The 21715-nt window shown below is 46.9% G+C and overlaps 1 protein-coding gene across 2 annotated transcripts in view; it reads left to right on the top strand.

Moving 5' to 3' along the window:
• CCDC57 (coiled-coil domain containing 57) overlaps positions 1-21715 on the top strand; it is a 116480-nt gene that overhangs the window by 3322 nt on the left and 91443 nt on the right. For both annotated transcript variants that reach the window (XM_065910076.1, XM_065910074.1), the window contains exons 2-3: positions 11846-12260; positions 17004-17112. In XM_065910076.1, coding sequence (XP_065766148.1) covers positions 11854-12260; positions 17004-17112 — 516 coding nt within the window. In that variant the 5' untranslated portion in view covers positions 11846-11853. The remainder of the gene's footprint in view (positions 1-11845; positions 12261-17003; positions 17113-21715) is intronic.

Here is a 21715-nt window from a genome sequence, read left to right as displayed (position 1 = left end):
GCTCTGATGACTTGGTCATCTTGGCAAGGGCTGAGATTGGCAAGGACAGAATCGTTCTCCCAGGCTCCTGCCCTATACATCTGGCTTGCAATCCCAGCAGGCAGCATGCCAGAGAGGTGGGGCACTGCCAGGGCAAAGCAGGACAGGGCAGGCCCCTCTGCAGAGCCCACTTGGCTTGGAAAGCTGTTTCTCTTCTATGGAGCTCCTTTTCATAATTCCTTAGGACTCATCCTTTGTCCCAAACTCTTTTAAGTATGATACCGGCTGTCAGGAGATGCTTGGCCATGGGTCCTCCTCACAGCCCTTTCTCTGTCATTATCCGTTTAGAGACACCTCCGAGTCTCTCACTGCCTGGACACGCCGACTTCTGAGCCTTTTTCTTGCTGGCCCCTTTGATCTGACAAGGATAGTCCTGCATAGTCAGGGTCAACCGCTGCAGACCACTGCTAGGTTTTGGGTAAGAGAGTGAGTGAGTGCCCAAGTTCTTCCACACTATCTACTGTTTGGTCTGTGGCAGTGTCAATGCTCCAGGGGTGCATTCCAGCTCACTCAGGACTGAGGTGTTCTTCCAGATGGGACTTCTGCTGCTTCTGTCTGCAGCCTGCAAATTTTCCATGTTTGGGAAACCAAGGCTTTCATGAAGAGTAATTTCCATCTTCCTAAGACCCAGGGGTTTCCAAGTGCCTTTTAGAACTGACAGATTAATCCTCTTTAGATTAAAAAAAAAAAGTTTAGAAAGCTCAGCATTTTACAGATGAGAACATCAGAGTGATGAGGCAACCTAGCCTAGCCCCGCTGAGCCCACTGGTTCTCTTCGAAGACCGTGAGTGCTACAGGCCAAGCTGAGTTGACAGTGGACTTCCCACCTACCACCTTCCGCTTTCGCCAGTTTTGTTTGGCCCCTCCCAGAAACTGGGTGCTTGCTGGGGATGCCTGCTGGCTGACAGACAGACGGGGTCCCGGTTTGGAATCTGGTGTTTAATAAAAGCTGTTAATCTCAGCCTCAGGGCTTTCAGGATTTATAACGGAAGCAGGGCAGGCTGTCTGTGTTGGAATGGGAAGGAAAGGAGCACGAGCGCCGGGCATGTCGGGGTGCAGTGGAGCATACACAGTAGAAGCTAGTTCCTTTCTGGGGATCAGCTGGAGGTCCAGAGGGAGCTGTAGTGGGCAAGGTGGGCTAGCCCCCGTCCTAGGGGTCTTTTTTAAAAGATAATTTTATTTGTTTTTTGGCTGTGCTGGGTTTTCATTGCTGCTCGGGCTTTTCTCTGGTTGCAGAGAGCCGGGTCTACTCTCTAGTTGCAGTGTGCAAGCTCCTCATCGCGGTGGCTTCTCTTCTTGTGGAGGGTGGGCTCTAGGACATGCTGGCTTCATCAGTTGTGGCACGTGGGCTCAGCCGTTGTGACTCGCTGTCTCTAGAGCAGACTCAGTAGTTGTGGCACACAGGCTTAGTTGCTCTGAGGCATGTGGGATCTTTCCGGATCAGGGATCGTACCTGTGTCTCTTGCTTTGGCAGGCAGATTCTTTACCACTGAGCCACCAGAGACACCCCCTAGATGTCTTCATATACTGTGCCAAACAGGTTGAACTTTTTTTTTTCAACAAGGCCATGTGCCATGGGCACAGTATCACATGATCAGATTTCTATACTGGAAGCATAATTCCCAGGGGTGGCTGTGCGATTGGTGCATTTAAGAGGCGAGCCTGTGGGCGTCCTCAGAAGAGGGACCCCTACTGACTTCACAGACCTCGGCCTGCTGTCTCCATAAAGAACCATAGTGATGACTCACGGGCACTTCATCAACGATCACAGTCACATCGGCATCATTTAAAGTTGTATATTTGCTTAAAAAGTGATTCTTTGCCTGTGATTGTGCACAGGTATGTAGGTGGCCCGTGAATGCATGATTTCTGTTGACAAGTGAGTTCTGTGCCAGACCCCAGAACTCACAAGGCCACCTACCAGCCCGCAGTCACACAGCCCCACCATAGGCAGTCGGGTTTGTGCATATGTTGGGGTTTGCAAGGGGCCAGCCATTAGACGTCCAGTTAGTGTGGGTGAACCTGAAATTTTGGAGGTCACCGAGTCGCCTTGTTATCTCAAACTGGACTGTGCCTGAACTTGGTGGCCAGCCTGACCTGCCAGAACACTGGTTTCCCAGTGGTCCTGGGTACCCTGCACCAGGGCAGGGGCCACAGCTGAGCAGGATGTGAGCCTCCTGAAGGCTTAGCGGAGCCACTTCCTGCCGTTTCCTCTGGGCGGGGCCTCCAGCCGCTCCTCTCTGTATTCCTGTGCCTCTCTGTCTTGTCCCAGCAAGGATGACAACTCGTTGGGGTGGGGACCTGGCCCATATGTCTCCAGCAGGTGAAACAGCACCTGAGATGTAGTGAGCGCTGAATAAGTACTTGTTGAATAAATGAATGGATTTAAGAAAGTTTGCTATGTCTGTGAGAATTTTACGTTACTTAATGTCATGTTTCTCTGACTACAATGATACACATCCTGCATGGAATAGAAGCAAGCATTTGTTCTCTCCTTGTGTGCCAGGAATTGGGGTACAGAACAGGTACCTGGGACATTCGGCAGGACATACTTGGGGAATCCCCTCAGCTGTCTGCATGGGGGAAATACTTGGCACCTGACTGATCTTGAAGCCAGTAACTCCAGTTTTTTACTGAATTCAAAACTTGTTAAAGTGAATGTCGGTTTTCCTGTAGTTCACTGATACCTCCAGTAACACATGTAAAGCTCAGGTTATTGTCAATCTAGAGTGACCGGAGCTGAAGGGTGAGGGCTGGCGATCCAAGTGTGGGGGACTAGGCTATGTTGGAGTGGGGGAAACCATGAACAGGGTCGCAGAGGTGGGCCAGGCACCTCAGTGGATGCAGGGCTGTCCTCTGTGGTGGAGCGCACAGGGCTGTGGGCACTTTAAGGAAGCCGAGCCTTTGAAGCAGGAGGATAAAGGGTTTGGAAGGGCCCGGGAGAGCAGAGATAGCTGCCTTCCCCCAGTTCCTCTGCTCTAGCCCCAGAGCCTCAGTTTATTATTGTCCTGGGATAGTTTTTTTCCATTTAGTTATTTAGTACATACTTTTGAGCGTCTCCTGTGTGCTGGGGTTCCAAGTATGGGATACCATATGGAGCAGGTAGGAAAGAATGACACATAAGCAGTAAACACCATCTCCTGATAAGTGCCAAGCGGAGACTTTGAATGTGAATAGGGCTACATCCTTGCACCAGGTTTGGTTGAAGATGCGGGAGGACTTCCTGGAGTGACACTTGAGTTGGTCTCAGGGACAGGAAGGAGCCTACATGCCGGTTTCCAGGCAGAGGGGCAGCTGACTGACAAGGACCATTAGGCACCCCCCAGCCCTGAATGTGGTGATCCAGGTGTTGTAAGCGGACTCAGGAACAGGAAGCCCTTGTGGGTGTGGTGGGGAGGGAAGGCTTTTTTTTTTCTAACCCATCCCTTTGGTGGCCACAAAAGGGCAAGTATGGGGGGAAAAAACGGGCAAGTATGTAGCAGAGGAGCCAGTTCAGGGTCAAGTCATTGAGGCTCCAGGTGAGAGATGATGGTGGCTGAAGGGCGGCCTGGAGGATGAGAACAGGAAATACAGGCTCGTTCCAGATGTTTAGCTTGGGCAGCTGGATGGAGGTGGGGTGCCAATGGCAAGCTGAGGGCTGTGGGGGCAGGGGCATACAGAATCAAAGGTGGCAGGCCCAGGGGTTTCCATCAGGTGCCTGTGGGTAGAGTGAGACTGCCTAGCTGGAGAAGGCGTAGAGGCCGGAGTTCTCCTCTGCTCCAGAGCCCTGTGGGGAGGCCACCACGCTGTCGCTGGTAGAATAGCGCTATCAGGACTCTTGCTTCCAAGTTCATCCTCCGTCCTTCCCTGCTCTCACAGTTAGAAGGCCTGCTTCCTCCCTGATGCCACTCGTCAGGGGGTGCTTCCTCCGCCAAGCATTATCAGCATACACCTAGTGGACGTCTTACATTTTACTCAGTCTCCACACTAGCTGCCAGCCCCACGGGATGCCTGTGGCAAGTCCAGGTTGTCGGCTGTGCTTCTCCCGGCTGCTCTGAATCAGGGCAGGACCCCTCTCCTCAGGTTCAGTAATGTCTTAGAGCAGCTCACAGAACTCCGGGAAGTGTTCACTTACTAGATCACCAGTTTATTGTAAGTGGACACAACTCTGAGCAGCCAGATGGAAGAGGACGAGGTGGGCGGGAGGGTCTGGGAGCTCCCACCCCCTCTCTCGCAGCATACTGCCCTCTATGTCTCCACATCTTCACCAGCCTAGAAGCTCTCCAAATCTGGTGGTTCAGGGGTTTTTATGGGTGCTTTTGGAACCATACATAATAATTAGTCAAGCCCATTCACCTGCCTTCACTGATCAAGGTAGTTTTAAGACTTGGATATCCTGCCAGCAACACGTAACCTAAACAATGTTTGCCTGAGTTGTTTTCCGGGACTTGGGGTCAGCTGTATTTAGTTTGAGCTGAGCCAGTTAAGACTGGATAGGATTGCTGACCCTCCAACAGGACAAGCAGGAATGTCTGCTTGGTGACCTTTTGACATCGGAGAGTCGAAAACCCCACCCTCAAAACGTGCAGAGGAGGGCTTCCCTGAGGGTCTGGTCCCTGGTCCATGAAACTACTGAGCCCGCCTGCTCTGGAGCCTGTGCGCCACAACTCGAGAGGAGTCCACACCCCAAAATAAAATGCCCTGCATGTCGCAACTAAAACCTGATGCAGCCACATGAGTTAATGAATTTAAAATAAACTTATGAAAACATGCAGAGGCCTGTATCCTAGTGTGTAACTGGGATACTGTGGATAATAATAACTAGGATAACTGTGAAGATCGATTACTAATCTTCTTTTTAATATTTACTTATTTGACTGCACTGAGTCTTAGTCATTGCTTGCAGAATCTAGTTCCCTGACCAGGGATTGAATCCAGGCACCCTGTGCCGGGGTCCAGCCTCGGCAGGATCCAGGGGGTACCCTCAGGATGAACGGCGTCGGCGCGAGAGAGAAGACACGTGAGATTAGCCTTGATAGGGCCAAGTCTTCGAGGAAGAGAAAGAGAGAGAGAGAGAGAGAATGACCAGACGGGGGTGCAGAGAGTCTGGCAGAGTCTGGCAATGCTTTATTTTTTACCATAGCTTTTATACCCTAAGTTATTACATTTCTAAGGGGAAGATACTTTAACATTACGTCAGCTTGTCCTTCACAAAATCAGAGTGTTTTCTGCATACTTCTTTGTTTATGAGGGTCTTGTACATTATCTTCTGGCCTTGGGGCCTATCAACATTTTTGCAGGTCAGGTGAATGTAAACCTATTTTCTGTTTTTATGGTGACCTTAACTGAAAGGTAACAGTGTCATAGGGAAATAGTACAGAGTAGAATTATATTATTGTTAATACAAAAATTAATCTTTCTGCAAAAGTTGTCAGTTGCATTTATCTAAGAAGTTTACCCTATACAGACTCTGCGGCTTCAGTGAGGCAGCTTCTGCCTAGCACTCCTGGCTGACAATTAACAACCATCTCATTGTTACCACACTAGGGCTAAGTTCTTATTTCTCTAGGTCTTTAACTATATTAACAATGGTTTTTATAACACAACCTTAGCACATTAAAGGCAAAAATACAGCAAGCAAAACACAGCAAGCAAATCACAATCCAATAACCACCTATAGAATAATTTTTCTTATGTGTTCTAATAGTACTCTTTTACCCCTTAAAAGGACTCTATATCTATTAGGGCTTTTATATAATCAGATTCTTTATGCTATTTTATGATTAGGATATTATAAGCAATCATGCATATTAGTACCAAGCGCATAAATGCATTTGGCTAACAAACTACCAGCGAAGGAGTTTAAATTGAAACACTCCTTTCACCCTGAATAATCTCATAAAATACCACCACCTGGGAAACTTATTGATTAAAGTTCTAAATTGATTCTTATTTGGGAAGAGATCGGGGAAGGCCTTCCTGCCTGTGTCAGAGAAATTAGGGAGTAGTCCATTGAGGCCGGCATCAGAAAGACAGTTATCATCTTTAAGGTAAGAGCCGGGGGCAGCTTTTTGAAATCCCTGAAAACCTGATCTACCTTGCCTGTCAGGCTTTCTCCTCGTGACCTTGTCATGGGTGGGAGCTCGTGAGCTGGCCTTTTCAAAAACCCCCGAAAACCTGATTCGCCTTGCCCGTCCGGTTTTCTTCCTTACGGCCTTGTTGGGGTAGGGTCTCATGAGCTGACTTTTTCGAAACCCCTGAAAACCTGATCCGCCTTGCCCATCAGGTTTTCTCCCCTATGGCCTTTTTAGGGGTAGGGTCTCGTATGTTGGCTCCCGGCAACCCTGCATTGAGAGCACAGAGTCTTAGCCACTGGACCACCAGGGAAGTCCTGTTTTTCAGTCACCTTTCCTCATGCTCCCCACACCTCTGACCCCCCTGCTTTTTTTTTCCTGAGCTCATAAATACCTCAAGCCGCTTGCCTCTGGGAAGGTGGATTTGAAATCCATTGCTTGACTGTCTTGCAAATAAAGACTGCAAACCTCTTTGTCTAAGGGAGTTTTGTTGTATGGGGGCAAAACGAACCTAGTTGCCAGCCAGGAGGTTAAGTCCAGAGGGACTTTTTGCCTATGGCTTGTCGGCCCCTTGCCGATCCTGAAAGACTGTGGACAAGTCTGAGCAGCTGCCTGGTCTGTTTTTTCCAAGGACTGGCCCCTGAACCTCCCTAGGAAGGTGCTGCTGAGATTTGGTGCTTAGTTTTGTTTTGTAGCAAAGAGACAGGTTTTGGGTTTTGAGTATTTGGGTTTGGAAGATGTCTTTTGGTTGAGTAACCTCCTTCAAAGAAACGCATTAGTGCCTAGATTGTTTGGCAGTCCTGTGCAGATCATGGGTGGGAGGCCCATCTGGCAGGATTTTGACAATCCTGACCAGATTATACAGGCTGATTAAACCATTAGCCGTTGGTAAACATTGGTAGCCATTAAACCATTCAGCCTCCAGCTCCTCTCCGCTCCCTAAAAGTTGGAAGGTGGAGTTGCAAGTTCCAACCCTCTAATCCTGTGGTTAGTTCCACAGGCAACCAGCCCTCATTCATTGGTTATCCAAGGGCTTTCCAAACTCTCTTCATTAACTGACTCAGGTGTGGTTGAAAGAGGTTTGTTATGAATAATGGGAGACATCGTTTCAGCCCGAGTTTTTTTACGAACTGGGAACAAAAACTCAGTATAACTAAAGATACCTGTTTAGCTCCTGTCATTTAGGAAATAAGGGTTTTAGGAGCCTGATGCCAGGAACCATGGATGAAGACCAGTGTTTACATCTGTTACTCTATCACAGCATCACAGGGCCCTGCGATCTCTTCCTGCTCCCTCAGCCTCTCATGCCTATGCCCTCTCTCTGTGGGGCGGGGTGGGGACTCCCCTCTGTGCCTCCTCTCTGGTGTGGTCACCCTGAGACTGGCTGGGCTGGAAGTGCCTGTGTCTCTTCCCCTTCTTGAGCCTGGCCCACACCTCCAGTGAACACCAGGCAAGAGTTGTGGATGGATGTTTGTGTCCGAATTGAGCTCTTCTCAGACCCCTGAGGATTAGGGGTACCGTGACCAGTCTTAAGAAACAATAGTATTTGTCACACAGTTGCTGATAAGAGCATCTCCTGTGTAAAGTTCAGGGGGTCAGCACAGCAGACCTGTGGGCCAGACTCAGCCTACCCATTTTCTGTCTTCTTTGGCTGCTTTCATGCAGAGTTAAGGCATTTCCATAGAGACCCTGTGACCCACAGAGTCCCAAATATTTACTAACTGGCCCGAAAAGGAACAAAGCTTGTGCAGGCCCTGCCCTGCACAATTCGTTGCCCTTATAAAAGAGCTACATAAGGAATTTGTCTAGATCTAACAAATGCCAGCGGCTTCACCTGGGAGATCGCCTTACTTTTTCCATATGAAAGATGCAAATCCAGTGATGGATCCTGTCTCCCTTTGTGCTTTGCCTTCTAGCAAGCCGCCCTTCGTACTTAATAATTACCTGGCCTTTCTCGCCCAGTCCTAATGTGCTTCACGTTGTGTTTTCTTATTTTATTTTTCTGTGTTCTGACTACTGTTGTGCTCAGCTCAGAGAAACAAATATCTAGAAAACTTATTTCATTTTCCCAGTGTCCGCTGGGGTAGCCCAGCACACAGCACACATCTTCCAGAAAACACACCCTTGCTGTTTCTTTAGTCCTGAGGGAGTATTTTGGGAGTCTCTAAATACAAACCCAGACCATTCTGACAATTTCTCCTTTACTTTTTTTCCCCCCATATTGCTACCAGGATGTTTTTCTTTTCTTCAAGAAAATTAGAGATACCAAGGGAACATTTCATGCCAAAATGGGCTCAATAAAGGACAGAAATGGTATGGACCTAACAGAAGCAGAAGATATTAAGAAGAGGTGGCAAGAATACACAGAAGTGAGGTGTGATCACTCACCTAGAGCCAGACATCCTGGAATGTGAAGTCAAGTGGGCCTTAGAAAGCATCACTATGAACAAAGCTAGTGGAGGTGATGGAATTCCAGTTGAGCTATTTCAAATCCTGAAAGATGATGCTGTGAAAGTGCTGCACTCAATATGCCAGCAAATTTGGAAAACTCAGCAGTAGTCACAGGACTGGAAAAGGTCCGTTTTCATTCCAATCCCGAAGAAAGGCAATGCCAAAGAATGCTCAAACTACCGCACAATTGCGCTCATCTCACAGGCTAGTAAGGTAATGCTCAAAATTCTCCAAGTCAGCCTTCGGCAATACGTGAACCGAGAACTTCCAGATGTTCAAGCTGGTTTTAGAAAAGGCAGAGGAACCAGAGATCAAATTGCCAATATCCGTTGGATCATCAAAAAAGCAAGAGAGTTCCAGAAAAACATCTATTTCTGCTTTATTGACTATGCCAAAGCCTAGGACTGTGTGGATCACAATAAACTGTGGAAAATTCTGAAGGAGATGGGAATACCAGACCACCTGACCTGCCTCTTGAGAAACCTGTATGCAGGACAGGAAGCAACAGTTAGAACTGGACATGGAACAACAGACTGGTTCCAAATAGGAAAAGGAGTACGTCAAGGCTGTATATTGTCACCCTACTTATTTAACTTATATGCAGAGTACATCATGAGAAGCGCTGGGCTGGAAGAAGCACAAGCTGGAATCAAGATTGCCGGGAGAAATATCAATAACCTCAGATATGCAGATGACACCACCCTTATGGCAGAAAGTGTAGGTGAACTAAAGAGCCTCTTGATGAAAGTGAAAGAGGAGAGTGAAAAAGTTAGCTTAAAGCTTAACATTCAGAAAACTTAAGATCATGGCATCTGGTCCCATCACCTCATGGGAAATAGATGGGGAGACAGTGGAAACAGTGTCAGACTATTTTTTTGGGCTCCAAAATCACTGCAGATGGTGACTGCAGCCATGAGATTAAAAGACGCTTACTCCTTGAAAGGAAAGTTATGACCAACCTAGATAGGATATTAAGAAGCAGAGACATTACTTTGCCAACAAAGGTCCGTCTGGTCAAGGCTATGGTTTTTCCAGTGGTCATGTATGGAGGTGAGAGTTGCACTGTGAAGAAAGCTGAGCACTGTAAAATTGATGCTTTTGAACTATGGTGTTGGAGTTGGAAAAGACTCTTAAGAGTCCCTTGGACTGCACGGAGATCCAACCAGTCCATCCTAAAGGAGATCAGTCCTGGGTGTTCATTGGAAGGACTGATGCTGAAGCTGAAACTCCAATACTTTAGCCACCTCATGCGAAGAGTTGACTCGTTGGAAAAGACCCTGATGCTGGGAGGGATTGGAGGCAGGAGGAGAAGGGGACGACAGAGGATGAGATGGCTGGATGGCATCACCGACTCGATGGGCATGAGTTTGAGTAAACTCCGGGAGTTGGTGATGGACAGGGAGGCCTGGCGTGCTGTGATTCATGGGGTCGCAAAGAGTTGGACATGACTGAGCGACTGAACTGAACCAGGATGTTATAGTCATAATTTTGATTACAATAGATAATTTTTTGGTGGGGTGTGCATGGACTTGTCTTTAGGTTTTTTGTTGTCTTCCTCTAGAGTTTTATGTGTTGTACTATTAGTGATCACCTTTCACAGGGCAAAGGGTTCACAACTCATAAACTAAGAAAGACTTGGGCTGTCTGAGGACACAGGGCTGTCTGCTTCCACAGTGCTGGTGGCAGCAACTCTGCAGGTGTCTGAGTTGAGGTCCCTCAAAGCATTCCATCACAATAAACCTGATGCCATCAAAGCCTTTTACAACATGAAAATTTTGTCCATTTCTTACCTCCACTGAATTTTGGAAAGTAAGGGTTCGTGGTAGAACTGTTGTTGGTTTTTGTTAGTAATTTCAGGAGTGAAATGAACTTCACGTCTCTAAAAAAAAGTAGTGTTCTTTCTGGTTCAGGGAGTGTTTACTGGCAATGTAATGCTTAAAAACAAAAAAAATGACCCTCAGATTCTCTTGTTCTTGTTTCTGAGTTTGCCTGTGGATATTTGCTTTACTTTGACCAAGGGAGACCAGTATTAATGCTGCTGGTACCTCTCAGGGGAGGGGTACATGGAACCTTCACAACCTGCAAGGTGTCTTCACAGGCCACTGAAATCCTGTTCCTGTTAGCAATATCCCTCTGTCCAGGAGGAATTCTGTGAATGTGTATTGACCCTGTGGGTTAAGATGGCCTGGGACCGTATGTCTTTTCGTCTTAAAAAAAGACCCACTTAAAATGAATCAGACATTTTAGATGCTTTGGGGACAATGATACACAGAAGTTACTGCCAGATGCTTGTCTCAGACCCCACCTGACCTTCCTGGAAAAGCCCTCTCGGAGCCAGGCATCACTCACATTCCACCCTCTGTCCCAGGAGATGCTCATGGCACCTGGGCCAGCCTGCATCCCTCTGGGCCTGCTGTGTAGCTGGTGGGGCCTGACCCACAGCCTCAGACTCACTGCATAAGTCAACCAGGGAGATAACAGTCCCACTCCATCCCCACTCCATGCCCCCACAAGTGGTTTTGCACATAAAAATCTACCCCATCTCTGCCGGTGCTGGGACCAGGACAGTCATGGAGGTGCCCGGGTGGGGAGCAGCTCTTGGTGACTCTGCCTCATGTGTGGGCATCCTCAGTGGACATGGGAAACAAGAGATCTGCAGACACTTGGAAATTTGACAAACTGGTTTCATGCTGTTGAATCTAACAATTAAAAAATTGGAGTGATGTATTATGTATTTTTTTCTAGCACTTTATTGTGTTTTTAAAAACATGTCTGTGCACAATGGACTGGACCCAAGAGCAGAGGAGCATGCTTCTGGGTGGTGGATCTCCAGAGCTTCATTCCAGCTCCAGGAGTAGAGTATAGGGGTGGGAAGGGTCACTGGCTCTCCGGAGCCATGTGGGGCCGGCCGGAGCAGCCTTGGGTTTTTATTTGCAAAAGAGAGAGCACTTCATGAAACTGTTTTAAAACACCTAGCCCTTGTAAGTGAGCAGGCAGCACTCCCTGTCTTTCCTTCTCTTCCCTCTGTGATTCTGCACTTCCTGTGTGTTCCGTCTGCTGCCGGGTAAGGAGAGGGTAGAAAGAGCCTTTGGAGTCTGGGCCTGTGTGCCTTTGCCCTGTTGGGCCCTAGGGGAGCTGCCTTTGGCTCTCCAGAATCCAGGGTGTGACCAGACGGCTGGTAACTAGTCAGAGCATTCTTCTGCTTTGGTGGCAGCAGGCACTTAGGTAGGGACCTGCGGTGGGCGTTGTGGAGCACAGGTTTCCTAGCAGTGAACCCAGTGCCTGCCTTCTCTTTGCTGCAGTTGCTGACATGATGCCCCCACCCTTGGAGCAGGACCTGAACGCCCTGCTGGCTCGAAAGGAGGAGGAGTGGCGAGCGCTGCAGGCCCAGCGCACCCAGATGCAGGAGGCCGCCCTGCAGGACACACAGCGCCGACTGGAGGAGGCTCAGGGGAAGCTGCGGCGCCTGCGGGAGGACTTCATCTACAACCTGCAGGTGCTGGAAGAGCGGGACCGGGAGCTGGAGCACTACGACGCCGCGTTCGCCCAGGCCCGAGGGCTAGAGGAGGCCAGGCAGGCCGAGGTGAGCGAGCTCAAGATCGAAGTGGCCAAGCTGAAGCAGGCGCTGGCCAGCGAGACCCAACGACTGGAGGACCTGCAGCGGCAGTACCAGCAGAGGCTGCAGGAACACCGCCTGGAGCTGGAGCGGGTCCACAGGTGAGGGCCAGCGGACCCCACGCCCCTGCCCTCCACGGGCCTCCTTCCCCATAGGGCTGCCGGGCTCCCACCTGCTCAGTGTTTGTCACAGGAAGGCAGGCATGGCCATACCTGGATGTTTTTTTCTGGGTCCCACCCAGTGCAGCTGAAATTAGTGGAGACTGGTTTAACTATTTGAAATTTTTTCCATGAGATGCAAATCTGAATTATTGTAATAAAACATATTTGAGTTTATAATTATGGTAAGTCCTCCACATATGAATGATATTCTATTCTGAGGGCCTGTTTGTAAGTCCAACAAAGTTAGTCCAGGTACAGCTGGTAACTCGTCAGAGCATGCTCCTGCCTTGGTGGCAGCAGGCACTTAGGTGGGCATCTGAGGTGGGCGTGGTAGCAGTGCTACTGTACTGTAATGGGTTTATAGTACTTTTCACACAAATAATATTTTAAAAAAATTTTATTGTAGTATAGTTGTTTTACAGTGTTGTTAGTTTCTATTGTACCACAAAGTGAATATGTGTGTGTGTGTGTATTTTTTTTTTTTAATTTTCTTCTCATTTAGGTTACTACAAAGCTCTGAGTAGGGTTCCCTGTGCTATACAGTAGGCTCTCATTAGATGTCTTATACATAGTATCAGTAGTGTATATACAGTCAATCCCAATCTCCCAATTCACCCTGCTCCCTCCGCTTTCCCCCTTGGTATTCATATGTTTGTTCTCTATGTCTGTGTCTCTATTTCATCTTTGCAAATAAAACCATTTTTACCATTTTTCTAGATTCCACATGTAATGTTAATGTATGTTACTTGCTTTTCTGTTTCTGACTTGTTTCACTCTCTGTTACAGTCTCTAGGTCTATCCATGTCTCTACAGATGACCCAATGTCGTTCATTTTTATGGCTGAGTAATATTACACTGTATATACATACCACTTCTTTATCTGTTTCTCTGACATTTTTTTGATTGGTTGGCTTTTTGTCATTTTAAAAATTTTTTTACTTTCTAGCTGCGCCATCCAGCATTGTGGAATTTTAGTTCCCCAATCAGGGATTGAACGCACGCCCTACATTGGAAGCGTAGAGTCTTCATCGCTGGACCTCCAGCGAATTCCCTGCCTCTTCCTCTGTTGATGTACATTTAGGTTGCTTCTGTGTCCTGACTATTGTAAATAGTATTGCAATGAACATTGGGGTGCGTGTGTCTTTTTGAATTATGTTTTTCTCTGGGTATATGCCCAGTAGTGAAATTGCTGGGTCATATAGTAGTTCTATTTTTAGTTTCTTAAGGAATCTCCATACTGTTCTCCATAGTGGCTATATTAATTTACATTTCCACCAACAGTGCAGGAGGGTTCCCTTTTCTTTATACCCTCTCCAGTATTTATTGTCATGGATTTTTGATGATGGCCTTCTGACCAGTGTGAGGTGATACCTCATCATAGTTTTGATTTGCATTTTTCTAATAATTAGTGATTTTTTAACATCTTTTCTTCATGTGTTTATTGGTCACTTGTGTGTCTTCTTTGGAGAAATGTCTATTTAAGTCTTCTGCTATTTATTTTTTATTTTTGAACTGCATGAACTATTTGTATATGTTGGAGATTAATATTTTGTCAGTTGCTTTGTTTGACCATACTGTCTCCCATTCTGAGGGTTGTCTTTTCATCTTGTTTATGGTTTCTCTTGCCACTATTATTCAAAATAATTTTGAAAGTTCTAGCCATGGCAATCAGAGAAGAAAAAGAAATAAAAGGAATCCAGATTGGAAAAGAAGAAATAAAACAGTCATTGTCTGCAAATGACACGATACTCTACATAGTAGTAGGAGTAGTAGTAGTTTAGTTGCTAAATCGTGTCCGACTCTTACGACCCCACGGACTGTAGCCTGCCAGGCTCCTCTGTTCATGGGATTCTCCAGGCAAGAATACTGGAGTGGGTTGCCATTTCCTTCTCCAGGGGATCTTCCCGACCCAGGAATTGAACCCAGGTCTCCTGCACTGCAGGCAGATTCTTAACCAACTGAGCTATGAGGGAAGCACAGTACTCTACATAGAAAATCCTAAAGATGCCACCAGGAAACTACTAATAGCTAATAAATGAATTTAATAAAGTTGCAAAATACAAAATTAATACTCTGTAATCTTTTGCATTATATACACTAACAACAAAAGATCACAGAGAGAAATCAAGGAAATAATCCCATTTACTGTTGCAACAAAAAGAAGAAAATATCGTGGAATAGACCTACCTAAGGAGGCAAAAGACCTTTATGTATTAAACTATAAGATACTGATTAAAGAATTCAAAGATGACACAAACAGATGGAGAGATATACCATGTTCTTGGATTGGAAGAGTCAATATTATGAAAATGATTATACCACCCAAAGCTATCTACAGATTCAATGCAATCCCTGTAAAATTACCAATGGCATTTTTCACAGAACTAGAATAGCAACAACAACAACAAAAATGACAATTTGTATAGAAGCATAAAAGGCCTGGATAGCCAAAGCAGTCTTGAGAAAGAGAAATAGAGCTGAAAGAATCAAGCTGTCTGACTTTAGACTATACTACAAAGCTACAATAATCAAGAATCTATGGTACTAGCACAAAAACAGAAATATAGAACTGTGGAGTAGGATCAAAAGGCCAGAAATAAACCCATGCACCTATGGTCACATAACCTATGACAAAGGAGTCAAGATTTTTGATGGTGGCCATTCTGACCAGTGTGAGGTGATACCTCATTATAGTTTTCATATGCATTTTTCTGATGATTAGTGATTTTGAGCATCTTTTCATATGTTGGTCCATATACAATGGAGAAAAGATAGCCTCTTCAATAAGCGGTGCTGGGAAAACTGGACAACTACATGTAAAAGAATGAAATTAAAACACTCTCTAATACCATACACAAAAATAAACTGAAAATGGATTAAAGACCTAAATATAAGGCCAGACACTGTAAAACTCTTACAGGAAACACAGGCAGAACACTCTGACATAAATTGCCACAATCTCTTTTTAAAAAATATTTATGTATTTAATTTTGTCTGAGCTGGATCTTCTTTTCTGCGAGGGCCTTTCTCTAGTTGTGGTGAACGGGGGCTATTCTCTAGTTGTGGTGCTCAGGCTTCTCATTCTGGTAGCTTCTCTTGTTGAAGAGCGTGAGATCTTAGACCCGAGGGCTTCAATATAGTTGCAGCTCTCAGGCCTAGAGCATAGGCTCAATAGTTGTGATGCACAGGCACACATGCTTTGAGGCATGTGGGATCATAGTTCCCTTACCAGGGATTGAACCCACGTCTCCTGCATTGCAAGACAGATTCTTAACCACTGGATCATCAGGGAAGTCTCAGAAAACATTTTTAATCTTACAGTACAGTACCAGCCACATCATCACCACTGCTTTTACACTTGCTTCTGGACATCCTGGGGTTGAAATAAAGATACTGTACTCTATACAGTACTGTAAAGTGCCCAAAAGCACGACCACATGTAGAGGATGCACGTACATGACAGTGCACACCAGACACATGAACTAGCTTATGTGATTGGACTTGCAAACACATGTTTTCATCTTGGAAAGTTCGCCTCTAGAAGGTTCGTATGTAGGGGACTTATTGTTTTAATGATGTGAAATATATGTTGAATCTGATACTAAGAGCTGACTTGAGGCAGGTCACCTGAGACCCTGAAGCTGTTGTCAGGCCTGTGGGCTACACTCACGATGAGAAGGACAGGCCTCAGCTGCATGCTCTGCTGCAGCCTTGATGTGCTTTATATTGTTTTGTGAAGTGTCTCCCCAGGACTTATGCTCATTCTTTTTCACCAAATTTGGGACATTTTCAACCATTATTTCTTCAAGTACATTGTTGGCTCCACCATCGTTTTCCTTCCACTCTGGGACTGCAGTGAGAACAATGTGAATGCTACATCTTTTGTTATCATCCCACTGGTCTCTGAGGCTCCGCTTATTTTTTTCAGCATATTTCTTTCTGTTATCAGGTCAGGTAACTTTTGTCATTCTCTGGTTCTTTTCTGTAACATGTTTATTCTGCCATTGAGCCCAACTAGAGTGTCCTTCGTTTTGGTTATTGTACTTCTTAGTTCTCAAGTTTCCATTTGATTCTTTGTTATATTTTCTTTTTCTTTTCTGAGAGTTTCTATTTTCCATTTGTCCCAAGGCTCTGTGAAATTGCTTGTCAGAGCATTTTTATGATGGCTGCTTTAAAATCCTTGTTAGATCATATCAGCATCTGTGTCATCTTGGTGTTAGCATCTATGGATTGTGAGTTCTCATTCAAGTGGAGAGTTCATGGTTGTTGGTATGACCAGTGACTTTTGTGTTTCTTTTTTCCTTTTTGGCCACACTGCTCAGCATGTGGGATCTTCATTCCCCAAACAAGGAATAAAAACCTGTGCCCCCTACAGTGAAGCAGAGAGTCCTAATCGCTGGACTGCCAGGGAAGTCCTGGTATGACCAGTGACTTTTGACTGTATCCTGGGCACTTGTGGGATTGTCCCGAGAGCCTGGATCCCACGTCATGTTCTCCTCTGCAGATAGTCACCTGTCCGGGTATAGCATGCGGGTCCTCTGGGTCCTGCCAAAGCCACTCCTGCAAAGAAGAAGCATTACCTGTCACTCACGTTTGCAAAGGAGACCCTGCAAATGTGTAGTTTGGAGACTATTCAGTGTGACTTTTCTTAACACTGAGTTTTTATTTTTTTTCCTAACATAGTGACAGGAACAATGAGCTGGATCAACAGTGGGAGCAGTATGGGAACCTGAAGTGGAAGCTGGAGAGGAGACTCAAGGAGCTGGATGGCGAACTTGGCCTGCAGCGGCAGGTAGGTGGGGGATCCACTTCTTCCTCAAGACCGTTGTTTTGTTGGTCGTATAGTATCAGCCTAGGATCACAGGTTTCCACTTTGTGGTGATCTGTGACGAAATGTGTCAGGGTATCAAAATCTTCCTCTGTGGTAACGCCCCCAAAGTTCTCCTTCCTTGGAAATGAATAAACATTTCGTCCTATATTATATTTGAGAAAGAAGTATTATGAAGTTAGAGTTCTTTACTGTGGAAGAGAGCTGGGAACTCAAATTGTGATAATTGTATTTCTTTCAGCAAGCAATTAATGACCCTAAGTTTAAATATAGCTGTGTCAACTGACAGGAGACACTTAAACCTGTCTCCGAAATTTCTCATCAGTGTCCCTGAAGCTCAGCCTCCACATCTGAGAGAGACTTTGCTATGTTGGAGTTTGGTTGAAGGACATCCTTCACACTTAGGGCTGAAGTCCATGTCTAGCAGGGCTGCGTGTGTGCACAACATGGGTCCCCTTGTTCTCCCAGGATGTACTGAGCTTGTGTTGTCGTAGCAGCAGCTGGTGTTTATGGAAACCACCTCATGTAGCTCCTTGTGCGTGTGTGTGAATTTATCTGCTCAATACAACAGAGACACCGTTTTGTTCTGCATTTTGCAAGTAGGGAACCAAGGTCAAGACATTAAGTAACCTGCCCGAGATCCCCCTCAGTAAATCAAGGAGCCGTAATTTGAGTCCAGGACACTTCCAGCGTGTGAACTCTTAGGCACTGTCCTTTTGCCGTAGGTTAGCGACTCACGACTTATTTTTAGACTTGTATCCGCGATATTGGAGAGTAGCTGGATCTGGAAGTCAGCCTAGCTGTGCCCCACTTCTGCCCTCCTTGGAGTGATAGTGACTGAGTGATCTGACCTTGGCCCCTGGTCTCCCAGTGGATGTGCCATGGCGCGGATATGAACTTTGTGCCTGCCTGTGCTAGCCTGTCCTTTCTTGGAAGTGGGGTCAACAGTTCTCAAGGAGGACAGACTGGTCAGCTGGTAGACTGAGGCCTGAGTGTCAGGGCCTCCATCCCATAGCATGGCATTGGTGCCCTGAGATAGAACAGCATCCTGATGGGCTGTGCCCACCGGAATGGAAGATACCTGAAGACGCAACTGTCCATAAGACCAAGCTTTCAGACCCAGCTGCATCTACTAACCACCACTGGTGCAGGAGGAGGCCCTGTCCTTTCCTTCCCCTCTGGAAGCTCGAATTTCACCGTCCACAATGATGCCACCACTCAAAACAGTCTGTAGAGCTTTTGACATTTCCTGCAGAGGACTTTCTTTTGGAGTCCTTGGGGACCAAAGAACTTTGTCTCTTATGGGCGGGTTTGACTTTAGGAAACATCTGAGGTCACTGGGGGCTGAGCTGGGCGGTCAGGAGACCAGCTGTAACTCATCTAGGTCATGAGGTGTCCTCAGGTGGTGTCGGAGTCTCTTCCAGAGAAGGGATTTCAAAAGGGCACTGGGTGGTGGTGGAATCGTCCCTGTTAGCAGGGCAGCCAGTGGCATGTGGAGGCAGCGGTGGCCCTGGGGGGTGTTGTGGTCACTGGACTAGGTCTCTGGGTGACTTCCCAGCTTGTCCACACTCAAAGAAGTCCTTACTGTGACTCAGGCTTGTTCAGGCTTTGAGCCCCCTTGTCCACAAGGAAGGCCCCTTCAGATGTGCGTTTTCATACCAGCCCTGTCTCTTGCAGGAAGGAAACTTGACGTCTAGACTCTCCAACTATAGGCTCTGTCCAGGGCTGCTGCTGGAAACCTGGGCAGCCTTTACTGCCTAGTGTGGTTCGGGTCCAGCTGGGGCCCATGCCAGCCTTGGGGCTCTACTGCCCGTGCCCAACCCTGTGACTGAAGGAAGGGTATTATGCGCTCATCGGCTTTGTGGCTTCCTTTGGGCTGGTTTTCTGTCTCCTTTTTCTGAAGATCTTTGTGCTCATTACTGACTTGTCAAAGGTAGAATTGATTCAATGGTAATGTTGATTATTACCTTGAAGAAAGAAATGTAAGACGACAGGAGCTGAGTTAGTCTGTTTAATGTTTATTATGTCTGCATGTTGTAGACTGTGGACTTGTTTTTTCGTTATTGGTTAGCAGTCCCAGGATTAGAAGCCTCTAGAGGAGAAACAATGATTTATTTATTTATTGTTCATTCATTTAACAAAGAGATTTCGCCAGGCACGTTCCTGGGCCCTCAGGTTAGGGCTAAGCACTAGCCCCACCTGCCCTGGGAGTGAGCTGGCCCTCGTCGGGGATGCAGTGAACACTTGAACAGTACAGCCTCTGACTGTAGCATCCTGGGGACATCACCTGTGTGACACAGGGAGGCAGGGTGAGGTGGAACTGGTCTTTTAATAGGCAAGTCAGGGCACCCTGAGAAGAGGACTTGTGAGCCCATGTCTGCAGGTAGCAACAGAGTTCAAGTTCAAGGAGGCTGAGGTGAGGGCTGTAGAGCCTCCCAGGCCCTCGTGAGAATGACCTTTGCTCCAGGTGAGGTGAGAAACTCTTGGGGGCTTGTGAGCCAAGTCACATCTTTAAAAGAGCCTCTTCTGTGGGGTTGAGGACAGACTGTGGAGTGGGGGAGGCAGGGAGACACAAGAGGGCTGCTGCAGCCTTAGGTGGAAGGTGGGGGACTTGAGCCACTGACAGGTTCTGGATACACCTAAGCAGCAGATCCAAGTAACAGGCTGATAGATCGCATGGGGTGAGAGGCAGGCACCAAGGACATGCCTGCTTTGGGGCTGAGTGCCTGGCGGGACGACTTGCCATGTATTGAGACGGAGGAACTGCACAGGAAGGATGGGGAGGACGCTTGGTCGGGCTGTGTACAAGGAGGCGGATTCTGGGCTCGCAGGAAGACACGCTGGGAGGTCAGGGCGGAAGTGGGGGGGTCCCAAGGTACAGAGCTGGAAGCCTGGGGCTTCCCCAGAGGGTGGCTGTAGACAGAGGAGCCAGCTCTCCAGGCTGAACCTTGAATTCTAGAACAGGGAAGTTTAGGGGATATCATCACAGGGCAGGGGTGTGGCTTGGGGACTAGCAGGAGAGGGGCCCCCAGAAACAAGAGAGGAGGGTGGTCAGGAAGCAGTCCTGAGCCTCGTACCTCTGGGGTGAAGTGGGGACGGAGTGCAATGGGTTTCTTGTTTCCTCACCAAGGACCCTAAGTGCTTACCTACTGGCCTGGGCCGGGCTCTGCCTCCGCGCGGGCTTCCTGCCCCCTGGCGGCCACAGCCTGCACAACTCTGAGCAGAAACCAAAGGCTTCAGTATTTTGTCATGTTAGCAGTCAAAGTAATGCTCAAAATTCTCCAAGCCAGGCTTCAACAGGACATGAACCGTGAACTTCCAGATGTTCAAACTGGATTTAGAAAAGGCAGAGGAAACAGAGATCAAATTGCCAACATCCATTGGATCATCGAAAAAGCAAGAGAATTCCAGAAAAACATCTGCTTTATTGACTACGCCAATGCCTTTGATTTTATGGATCACAACAAACTGTGGAAAATTTTTCAACAGATGGGGATACCAGACAACCTTACCTGCCTCCTGAGAGATCTGTATGCAGGTCAAGAAGCAACAGTTAGAACTGGACATGAAACAACAGACTGGTTCCAAATTGGGAAAGGAATATGTCAGGCTGTGTATTGTCACCATATGCAGAATACATCATGAAAAATGCTGGGCTGGATGAAGCACAAACTGGAATCAAGATTGCCGGGAGAAATATCAATAACCTCAGATATGTAAGTGACACCATCCTTATGGCAGAAAGCAAAGAAGAACTGAAGAGCCTCTTGGTGAAAGTGAAAGAGGAGAGTGAAAAAGTTGGCTTAAAGCTCCACATTCAGAAAACTAAGATGACGGCATCCAGTCCCATCATTTCATGACAAATAGATGGGGAAACAATGGAAACAGTGACAGACTTCATTTTGGGGGGCTCCAAAATCACTGCAGATGGTGACTGCAGCCATGAAATTAAAAGATGTTTGCTCCTTGGAAGAAAAGTTATGATCAACCTAGACAGTTTATTAAAAAGCAGAGACATTACTTTGGCGACAAAGGTCCGTCTAGTCAAGGCTATGGTTTTTCCAGTAGTCCTGTATGGATGTGAGACTTGGACCATAAAGAAGGTTGAGTGCCAAAGAATTGGTGTTTTCGAACTGTGGTGTTGGAGAAGACTCTTGAGAGTTCCTTGGACTGCAAGGAGATCCAGCCAGTTGATCCTAAAGGAAATCAGTCCTGAATATTCATTGGAAGGACTGATGCTTAAGCTGAAACCCCAATACTGTGGCCACCTGAGGTGAAGAACTGACTCATTTGAAAAGCCCCTGATGCTGGGAAAGATTGAAGGCGGGAGGAGAAGGGGACAACAGAGGATGAGATGGTTGGATGGCATCACCGACTTGATGGACATGAGTTTGAGCAAGCTTTGGGAGTTGGTGGCGGATAGGGAGGCCTGGTGTGCTGCAGTCCATATGGTCGCAAAAAGTCAGACACGACTGAGCTAGCAGTCAGTCTCAATGATTTTCATATTCTGATCCCAGCAAGGATTTCTTGTGTGACCCCCTTAAACTTCATCTTGCTTCTCAAGGGA

The sequence above is a fragment of the Muntiacus reevesi genome, chromosome 18 (genome assembly GCF_963930625.1).
Source record: "Muntiacus reevesi chromosome 18, mMunRee1.1, whole genome shotgun sequence".
Classification (NCBI taxonomy): domain Eukaryota; kingdom Metazoa; phylum Chordata; class Mammalia; order Artiodactyla; family Cervidae; genus Muntiacus; species Muntiacus reevesi.
This window is presented reverse-complemented; position numbering and strand designations above follow the sequence as displayed.